The sequence below is a fragment of the Anopheles darlingi genome, chromosome 3 (genome assembly GCF_943734745.1).
Source record: "Anopheles darlingi chromosome 3, idAnoDarlMG_H_01, whole genome shotgun sequence".
In the NCBI taxonomy this organism is placed as follows: domain Eukaryota; kingdom Metazoa; phylum Arthropoda; class Insecta; order Diptera; family Culicidae; genus Anopheles; species Anopheles darlingi.
The window spans coordinates 20,656,609-20,666,466 of record NC_064875.1 but is presented as its reverse complement, the minus strand read 5'-3'; the positions used below and the strand labels follow the sequence as shown (position 1 = coordinate 20,666,466).

At 48.6% G+C, this 9,858-nt stretch overlaps 3 protein-coding genes across 4 annotated transcripts in view; 2 read left to right on the top strand and 1 right to left on the bottom strand.

Annotated features, from left to right (window-relative positions):
- Nucleotides 1–943, bottom strand: part of LOC125955948 (uncharacterized) — a 1,164-nt gene extending 221 nt beyond the window's left edge. Inside the window, exons 1-2 of the mRNA XM_049687319.1 lie at nt 764–943; nt 1–683 (exon numbers count right to left, since the gene is read on the bottom strand). The exon at nt 1–683 is cut by the window's left edge and continues 221 nt beyond it. Coding sequence (XP_049543276.1) covers nt 1–683; nt 764–895 — 815 coding nt within the window. The 5' untranslated portion in view covers nt 896–943. The remainder of the gene's footprint in view (nt 684–763) is intronic.
- Nucleotides 1–9,858, top strand: part of LOC125955960 (growth factor receptor-bound protein 2) — a 130,024-nt gene that overhangs the window by 58,547 nt on the left and 61,619 nt on the right. The window lies entirely within an intron of this gene.
- LOC125955891 (clustered mitochondria protein homolog) overlaps nt 1–9,858 on the top strand; it is a 164,219-nt gene that overhangs the window by 145,297 nt on the left and 9,064 nt on the right. Inside the window, exons 1-6 of one of the 2 annotated variants that reach the window (XM_049687196.1) lie at nt 1,376–2,033; nt 2,129–2,463; nt 4,839–4,880; nt 5,016–6,177; nt 6,274–7,649; nt 8,883–8,995. In XM_049687196.1, coding sequence (XP_049543153.1) covers nt 1,893–2,033; nt 2,129–2,463; nt 4,839–4,880; nt 5,016–6,177; nt 6,274–7,649; nt 8,883–8,995 — 3,169 coding nt within the window. In that variant the 5' untranslated portion in view covers nt 1,376–1,892. Of the gene's footprint in view, nt 1–1,375; nt 2,034–2,128; nt 2,464–4,838; nt 4,881–5,015; nt 6,178–6,273; nt 7,650–8,882; nt 8,996–9,858 lie in introns of those variants that run through there. The other variant, XM_049687195.1, reaches the window with a different exon arrangement.

Here is a 9,858-nt window from a genome sequence, read left to right as displayed (position 1 = left end):
TTGTCGGGGGAGTTAATATATTCCCTACAGTATCGGCAGCAGCGCAAACACGTATTCCTTTTAAAATGTCTGACGAGAGAGTTCTTTCTGGAGAACACATGAAAACATTTGGGGCAATGATAATCCAACTGATAGTTAAGATCCTTCGAGAGAAAAACAGGTTTCAATGCCTCTAGGTACAGGGGTTCTTTAAGACAATCGACGATCACGGGACGCAGGAGATCTAGGCTAGCGCTGGCCACGAGCTCATCGATTCCATCTTCACTTCGGTCGAATGCGACGGCTGTGTCACTGGCTTCCCTAGTTGTGTGCTGCGGTTCGGTTTCTACAGCAGACGCCGATGTAACTTGGGCTTCTTGAGAATAGGCTACTTGTGCTTCAAACTGTTCCTCGGTGATGGGCTCCTCCAAACTTTCATTGGCCTCCTCGACTTCCATCGCGACTTCCCCCGTATCTTCCAACACGACTTCCGCCGTGTCTTGCGTCGTGTCTGTCGAAAAGGACTCCGACACCGGAGGGGCGGTTTTTTTGGAAAACGCTTCCATCTGACCGCGCAGTATCAGTTGATTCATCCGAAATCGCTTTTTAGAGCTCTTGTACTTCAACCGAAACTCATGCCTTTTCTGTAGGTTGATGTAGCACCCCATGCAGATCGACGTAGTGCATTTATCTGTAGGAAGTATCTACAAAGAGACATAAGAAATGATACAACGAATGTACACGAGATGTGTACCGAAAAGAAGCCGCTATTATCAGTTTTTACCTCTACTGAGTAGTGATCCTTGACGAGGGATTGAATATCCGGAAAGTCCAACACATTAATACTGGCCGTGGACGGCGTACAAAGATCACCAACGCACAAACGGCAGATCCGTGTAACGTCCGCTATATCCATGTTTGATTTGGAATTGTGTTTCTCGCTAAACTCTAGCTAATTTTAGCAACACCGATTTATTGTGGTTGAAGGTTGAAGGGTTTTTGAATGAAAAGAATCAGTAGATAAAACGGAAAAACAGCCCCTGGGTGATTTATTATAGTTCTCTTTTTCACAGAGCCAACAGTTTTAAACTTTAAATTCAACCATTAAGGAGGATGGAGGGGGATGAATTTCTACATTAGAGTTTTAGTTATAATTTAAGAAGTGTTTTTTATTCACCCTTCTCCTTCCAAATAGCTTAATTTACGTTTTCGCACAATGATCTTTTGGTCCTGTAAAAAAGAGTATTATGATAAATCACCGTATGCTGATCTTCCGTTTTATAGGGGTAGTTGATCACCTGTGCTGAATGTCAAACTGCTGAACTGTCATAAGTTCGCGCCCATTTTTCAAAACAAGTGGTTCAATCCGCGCAGGGGTAAATTCGCCCAAGGGTAAATTCGCGCAGGGGTAAATCCGCCCAGGGGTAAATTCGCGCAGGGGTAATTTAAATTTTCGCGCCGAATTTGAAGAAGAAAAGGCGGAAATTCTTCCGAGAGCAGACAATAATGCAAGTCATCCGTAATCGTCATATCGTAGTCATAAACCGCTATGAGACGGGACCGAGTGCAGCTGCAGAGGCTAGTGTAAACCGCAAAAGGAAAAGGAGGTGACACAAACGAAACGCCAGAAAAAGGGTTTTTGTGCAAAGTGCAGCTCGTTAGGTGCAAGTACAATTTTGGCTGACGCAAACTTAATCCCAAACGGAATCATCTGTGGACTCTGTCTGTGGCCGGTCCTGTAAAGACAAGAAGTCTACATCCTCTGAATAGTTTGCGAAGGCCCAGGAAGCTGGATCAGAGCTGAAAGTCGTACTCTAAATTTGTGCACTAAACTCTCTCTGAAGAAGAAGAAGGAGAAGGAAGAGGAGGAGGAGGAGCAGGAGGAATCATCTGTATCTGGAGGAATCTGTAAAATGGGCAACCCCGTAAATATTAACCAGTCAGCAAACCACCCGGACGAGCCAACCAGCCCAGCAAGATCACCTCGTTTTCCTCGTCTGTTGAAAATAATAGGATTGGTCGTTGTTGTGGTAATTTTTGTGGTATTTGGTGTGGTGAGTATTAAAGGTAGATCGTAGAAGAAAGTTATCGTTTTGTTTGAAAACATGCGATCTGAGTGGCCTGATAATTGGTACCATTTATTCTGCAGGCCTGCTACATGTATTTCACCCAACCTCGATCGACGGAGCCGCCCCCATCTACAAAGACGGATGATGTGGTTTCAGACTCGTTCGGTAACATTTGCGGCGTTGACAATCAACCGGTTTCCGGCTTGCCTCTGTCCGGCATGAATATGACAGGTAGACCCTACAAGTACACCTTTGGATACAACGGGGTTAGCATCTGCGTGCCGGAGTGCCCCCAGCGTGACATTCCGAATGAGGCTGAATTGTATCGATACTACCAGGAGCGGCAGGTCATGTACTGTCAGTACGATTTCAACATGAGCCGCATGCTGCATGCTCCGGAAGGATCCTTGCAACAGTATTATGACCAAATTGGTCCCTGCACCACGTTACCGGTGTTTCGGTCAATTCCTGTAAGGAATCACTGTGTGCCAATAGGCAAGAAAGCAACTGTTTCCGCGCGTCCGAGCGGAAATCCTGCGATGTAGCGATTTTCCCCCATACATCGAGATGAACATCCAGGGAGGAGAACATCAGAGGAGAAGGTTTGCTTCTAGTGGGTCTGATATCCGGGATTGGTGGGCATCTGGAAGCTATTGCCAGAAAATGAATCGTATGTATAATGTTGATACACTAAACAGTTTACACCGTTTTCGGGCCCAAGTTAACAAGCAAGCTATGTTTCTAGCCAACCGCCAACAGTAAGTTAAACTGTTTCGCTCCAACTAAATCATTGGATCATCAAGTAGCCAGTTGCCAGTTGTTTCTAGCCGGCTTCTAACAGTAAGTAAACTCCTGACAGAGAAAGTAAAATCCGGCCGCTCATCTAGCACGCCGCCGATTTAAAGTAAATGCGTGCCACATCCAACTAAATCATGTATGCACGGTGAGATAGTTTATTTGTAGGGAATAGGGGTGTTTGCTATCGTATGTATCGTATGCTATGTATCGAAAACGGCGTATTGATTCCACCAGTATACAGAGAGAGAGACTGCTTGTAAAAAATACAGTGGCTTAGTAATTGTAATTGTACTTAAACATTTACGCGTATCAACATGAGCCTGTGGTAAAGCGTGATTCCTTTATTAATGCAATATATGATCTGATCGTCGATCTCTCATTGAAATAATTATCAAAAATTTGAACTGAAAGAGGAATGTTCTTCCTGCAAGGAAGGAATGGAAGGAATTAAACCTTCAAGAAAAACACAGATCTTGCGGTTTACGATAGAAGATGTAGGATTTACAGTCGAAAATCTTCAAAAACCTAGGGGTGGGATAAATCTTGGAATATATCAATACCTTCATTTGAGAATTCAACAGGAGTTTCACAGCGAAGAAGAGAAACCAACAGGAGGTTGTTTTGGTGTTTCACAATAGGAAAGATTCCGTGGAGACCGGTGATTACCATAGCGTATGACCCGCTCCACCCGGATCTAATCTTAAGAAGTTATTCGGAAAGAACTCCACTCAGGTTTCATCTTAGGCGGTCCAGCTTGCACGCGAAACGCTAGCGACTATCGGTCCTTCACCCGGAAGAACGGTCACCCCGAAAATCTAATAATAAAAAAAATGCATTCGAAATAAAAAAAATCATTAAACGGCATATTTGTATTTATATTTTATGATCTCAAATCATCATTTCTTTGTTAATATTTTATCCGTTAAAATTCAATGGAGCCCTTGCTGAACCACAAACTTGCTCCAACTCGAAGCACGTGCTACTCAAGAATGTGGCTGTTGGTGTTCGTGGATTCAAAAACAACTTGTAACGAGCGGAAAACTCTCACCGAACTGGAAAACTGCCAGAGGAAAACCAGAGAGAGAGTTTGTGTGCAAGAGAGTAACAGAAAGAGAAAGAAAGTGTGTTTCTCCATCGCGATGGGGTCGGAAAATTCATTCATTTCCAATCCTGCTGGCCATTTGTCGCTTGGCTCGCGAAAGGACATGACAACCAGCGAGGACTTGTTCTGGCTCCCCCAGTTCATTTGCTGTTTATAGTGCTTCGCATTTTATCATTTGTTTTTGGTTATCGGTATGGTTAAAAAAAGGATGTGCAAAATGTGTGACCTTCTTTGGGGTCATGTCCGGTTTTGAATTACGGTCGAGAGGTTCGAAAGCAATTAAAGCAGGAAAATGGAAATGAGTTGAAACGAGTGTGTATGTGCGTGTGTGTGTGGGGTGCAATTACGCTACTTTGCCATCAGCAAAAGGCATGTGTAGGCTGCTGGAAGTGCCGTAAAGTGGAGTTTTTGTTTCAACAAAATGGACTACATTCTGTTAATTTGCCTTACCAGCAAGCGAGCCAAACAAACGTAACGTGGAGCTCACTTTCTCACTCACTTCAGCAACAAAAGCAGCAAGCAAGTCTTCGTCCCCGTGGCGTGGCGGCAACATGGCAGAAGATTTATCGATCAATAAAAATAAGATGTAAGTGTGTGCAGCACCGAGGATGGCGGCGCGGTGGAGTCACGGAAAGAGATGGTCGTCCGACACGGCCGTTGTGCAAGTGTTGGGGTCGCTTTGTGGGGAGGGAGGTGAGGATGGATTATTGTTTGTCGTCGGTAGTAGACACGCGAGGCGCAAGAGCAAATCTCGCATGCTACCGCTTCCGCATCCTCTCTCGTTCTCGGTTCGCGAGGGAGCAGCATTCTTTTTTAATATCCTTCCCCGGATGAGGGTTGGGGGGGGGGGGGACGCGGGGATACATCATCCTGAAAGCTTTCGCTTCAAGATACGCGATACTGGCGCTAAAAAACGAATCAAAGATGGCGCGGTGGATGCGCACAATTCCCACTTTATGACGCCAATTAGTGCGTTTTTATGTTCTTATGTATTTTTTAAATTATATTATGATTTTCACATTTTATTGCAAAATCAGTAAATACCTCTTTTTCTGCCTATATTCCAGCTTTACAAAACGCTACGGTAACACAAATAATGATATCTGCCGCCTGTGTTTAAAAAATGAAGCACACATGGAGCCCCTGTTCTACGCCAATCTCTTCCCCAACATTCTGCTCACGAAGAAGATCTACGATTGCACCTCGATCCAGATCATCTACGAGCGCAACCTGCCCATGTTCGTGTGCAAACTGTGCGCCAACAAGCTGGACGAGTATGTGCGCTTCCGCGAGCGCTGCATCGCCAACGATGACTTCCTGCGGAGCGCACTGGCCTCGTTCGATATGGCGGGCAGCTGCAATGGTGGCGCGGTACTTGCCGGTGGCGGGATGATAAAAAGGGAACCGGAAGATACGTCAACACCGTTGGTGGTGGCAGGACTACCACCACCACCACCCCAACCGCAACCGCAACCGCAACCTCATGCTCCTCAACAACAGTGTCGTCTCGGTGTCATACCAATAGCGGAGTTAAACTGTGCCCTGGCCGCAGCCGCTGCTGCTGCTGCTGCGGCAGCAGCAAGGACTAATGGAATGGCCACTCAGCCGCTCGGCAAACAGGAACCGCCAGATGAAGAGAAACCTCCCACCATGGCGGAAGATTATCGAACAGCAACGGTTAACAGTGGAGTTGGGCAGCTTCATCAGAGCTTGTCACTGAAAAGCGATGGCACCGATGGTGAGGAAGGCGAAGAAGACGTGGAAGAGGAGGATGAGGAGGACGAAGAAGAAGATGAGGAAGATGATGGAGGGCGGTACGTGTGTGAGGTGTGCCCGAAATCCTTCAAGGTGCACCATCATCTACTCGTCCACAGCCATACGCATCTCCTGGACAATCAGCATACACGTGGTACGGTGGACACCATCATGGACCGGAATGTGGTCGGTCCGCCAGTGGCAACTGCTGGGGCTGGTGGTAAACCGGCGTATAGTTGCCCTAAGTGTGCCAAGGTGTTTGTAAATCGGGGCAATCTGCTCAATCACCTCGATACGCACACGAACGAGAAGAGCTATGCCTGCGATATCTGTTCGAAATCCTTCAAGTACAACGTACAGCTCCGGTTGCATATGCGCATCCATACCGGTGAACGACCGCACAAGTGTGAAATATGTAACCGAGGCTTCTCGCAGCTCTCCAATCTGCGCTCCCACCGGAAGACTCACTCCAAAGTAAGGAACTGCTGCTGCAGCTGCTACTTCTGGATTGGCCTAGGCCTCGTGGTGGTGGTGGTGGTTCATGCTTAGCTTTCTTCTTCCCCATTTCAGGTTAAACCCTACAAGTGCCATTTGTGTCTGAAGAGTTTCACCGTGCTGGACAACCTGACGGCGCACAGTGCCAAGTGCCTCAAGGACAAATTCCGCTGTACGCTCTGTTCGAAGTCGTTTGCCAAGGAAGGCAATCTGCTGGCGCACCTACAGTCCCACAGCGAGGGCATCATGGAGAAGATGTTCAAGTGTGAGATGTGCCCGAAGAGCTTCAAGAACAAGGAGGACTGGAAACGGCACGTGCGGGTACACACCGGTGAGAAGCCGTACACGTGCGATATTTGCTCGAAAGGATTCGCCCAGAAGGCGAATCTCCTGTCGCATCGTAAGACACATCTCAAGCCTACCGTCATCTACAAGTGTGACCGGTGTGACCGAACATTCCGCACGCAGAAGGTTCTCGATCTGCACCATCCGAAGTGTACCGGGGCGGAGCCGGCGCTACGCACGGAACCAGCAAGGCTCGTCACCACTTCTCAGGGCGGTTCACCGAGCCCGGTACTGGCCGTAACACCGCCAGTGACGGCACTAGCCACTCCGACACTCTCGGAAGCCTTGTCTGATTTGCTGCGGTATGAGATTGCACTGAGGGCACCACTGGAATTGCAGCAAATGCTGCTCGGGGCCGTCGGAAGTGATCAACCGGGTGATACAGCAGGAGTTGCAGGATCAGGCGAAGGAGTGGTCGGTGGAACAGTCGTTGGAGGACGGGCTTCTGGAAGGCGTTATCGGTGTGATGTTTGCTTCAAGGGTTACTCGCAGTACCCATCGCTGATCAAACACCGGAAGCTGCATTTCAAGGTACCGCCACTGGTGAAAACAGGGAAGGAGAAAACCGATCAAAACGAATGTGAGCTTCGGGATGGAATGGCCACTGGTGACGGTGCCATCGAGGGTGAAGATACGCCACCGGAACCACAATCAGCGTCACCGACAGGAGGAGGAGCAGCAGTTGCACCTGCAACGTTCATCAAGGACCTGCCATCGGTTCCCGGACATAAGGGCATCGGCAGCGGTGGTGGCGGGACGATTACCGATCGACCGTACGGCTGTGATATCTGTGGTAAGACCTTTAAATACAATCGTAACCTGAAGGTTCACGCAAAGCTGCACATCCGAGCGAACCGTTTTAAGTGTGACAAGTGTACGAACACCTTTGCACAGGCGGAAGATTTGAGGCACCATCTGCGCACCCACCCGATCGCTGCCGAGAGGATCTTCAGTTGCGAGTACTGCTCGAACATGTTTCGATCGAACGAGGACCTGAAGCGTCACCGGCGGTCACACACCGGGGAACGGCCGTTCCAGTGCCGGCGCTGTCCGAAGGCCTTTACCCAGCTGTCGAATCTGCGGACCCACACGAAGATCCACGACCGGTGACGATCGTCCAGCACCACCATCACCACCATCACGTGCCAAGAGGACCTGTGCCAGTGGCCGCGCCTTCACCTCACCAGCAGCAACCACAGCAGCAGCAGCCTGTAGCCCAGGGCACCGCTGGCGGGGACGACGTCGGTGGTAGTGGTCAACCAGCGTGTGTAACGTAAATATCATTTTCTAGAAAAAAGTAGCCCTGCCCCGGAAGGCAGGATCCTAGGATGTATAAGAATGTTTTTTGTGTTCTAGGTTTTTACAAACAATCGTTGATCCCTTAATTGTTTTCTTTTCTTGCTCCCTCCCTATTGGATGGTGTGTTGTGTTAGTCGGTGTGTTTTGCCAAACAATGTGCACACAATCGTGATGATTACGAGCTGCGCGTCAGTAGTAGAGCAAATAAATGTTGATTCGTGTATTGAATTTTTAAGGTGTGCTGGGGTTGCTAACGACGATTTTGAATCGGAGAACCGCAGCGCAGTAATGAGCGGTCTATTGTTCAGTATCTATTGTTCTAATGATAGCAGGATAAACGATCCATCTGGGGAAAAAACATATTTACATCTCAACCGATGCGGTAGGTTGGCAAGCTTTAATTGCATACTTTCAGGGGTTAAATATTTAAAAATTTACCGGTTAAATAGCCGAGGGAACTTTTGGGATGAAGGGAAGGGAGCTGTTACATATCTAGTAGATCGGTTAAGATGTAGATATTTATTTTTTACCTCCACACGAAAACTAAAGGATTCCGGTCGATGAAATCGTCCTTCGTCCGTCTTGGCCTTTCTCAGTATGGCGGTGAGTGAGCTCCGACCGTCATTCTATAGTGAGCTTTTTCTCTCATGCTCCCACTGGGCCATTTCCCTCGGTTATCAAAATTGTTCATTCATTTTTCTATTTTTTAAATCAATTTTGTTCGGAACGTGAAGACACCGTGCGAGTGCGCCTTCAACAAACAAATCGGGAATCGGAAAGACGTGAAAAGCCGGACGGTCCTGTATCGCGGAGGACGAGTTTTGTGGAATCGGTATCGCCACCACCGCCTCAACCCGTTTACCGGCTCGGTGTGCATATGTGGTGTGGAAAGCAGTGCTGAGGGTCGCAGGATAGTGCGAGCGCGGAACGTTTTCTTCCCCCGAAATCGAAGCAACCTTCTTGTGCAACCGACAGACAGCAGACAGCAGAACACGCCAAGGAAAAGCAAAAGTGTTGGATCGAAAAATGACTCTGAAAAGCGAAAATGTCCCTTCGGAAGACGGCGGAGTGGAGACGACTGCCCCACCGGCCACCGTCGAAAGCAGTAGCCCCTCCGTGGCTGGAGCGGATTCCGCTGGTAGCAAGAAGAAAGGTTAGCTCATCATACTACCGTCGTCTCCGTGAACCTCGTGGTTATCACAACTCCCCGTCGATACCGGGTGTTGTATGTGCGTGCGTTTGTGGCGAATCGATTAGAAGAGGGATCAATACCGGCGAAAAATCCGGATCCGAGAAGGGCCCCGGAAAGACCGCGTGCACGGAGAAAAAACCATGCGCGCCCGTCGTCGTCGCCGAGCAGTCATATAATCGGTTACGTAATTACACGGTTTCCCGTCTGACGGACGGTGTGCACGGCTCGCACACGCCGTTCGATTCTTCTGCTTCCCCTGTGACCATCCGCCGGTGCCGTCCTGGAACGTTCCCCCTAGTCTCATGGCCAAAATATATTCCTAAACCCGATGATTCTGCTGTCGGTCATGCGGTCTTCGGGGGTTTCAAAGTATTTCCGGGTGTGTGCGCGCACTCGCCCGCTTGTGTGCGTGTTGGTCTCTTTGTTACGGCCCGAGGAGAGGACACAACGCGACGGACGGTACACCTCGCGGTCAAAATGATCAATTACGGCGGGGTGGAAGTCGCTGGAGGGCTAGATTCAAATTTTATGCTCACCAAGCGACACACATGCACACACGCGGGCGTCGCAACACATCGCAGCAGCCAAGACGAGATTTCCTCTCACCCGTCCTGAGAACCTTCTCTCTCTCTTGTATCGCTCCTAATGTTGAGCAATAGAATAGAGGCACATTTTCGTTGTTTCGTTGGTATTGTCTATTGTCCATCCTTCGATTTGATGCCGTGTCCTCGCAGTTGGGAATGATGCAATCTCATGTAATCTTGGTCAACTCCACTCCTGCCAGCATGCATCGGTATTCAGCATCCAGCACGCTCTCGCTTAGC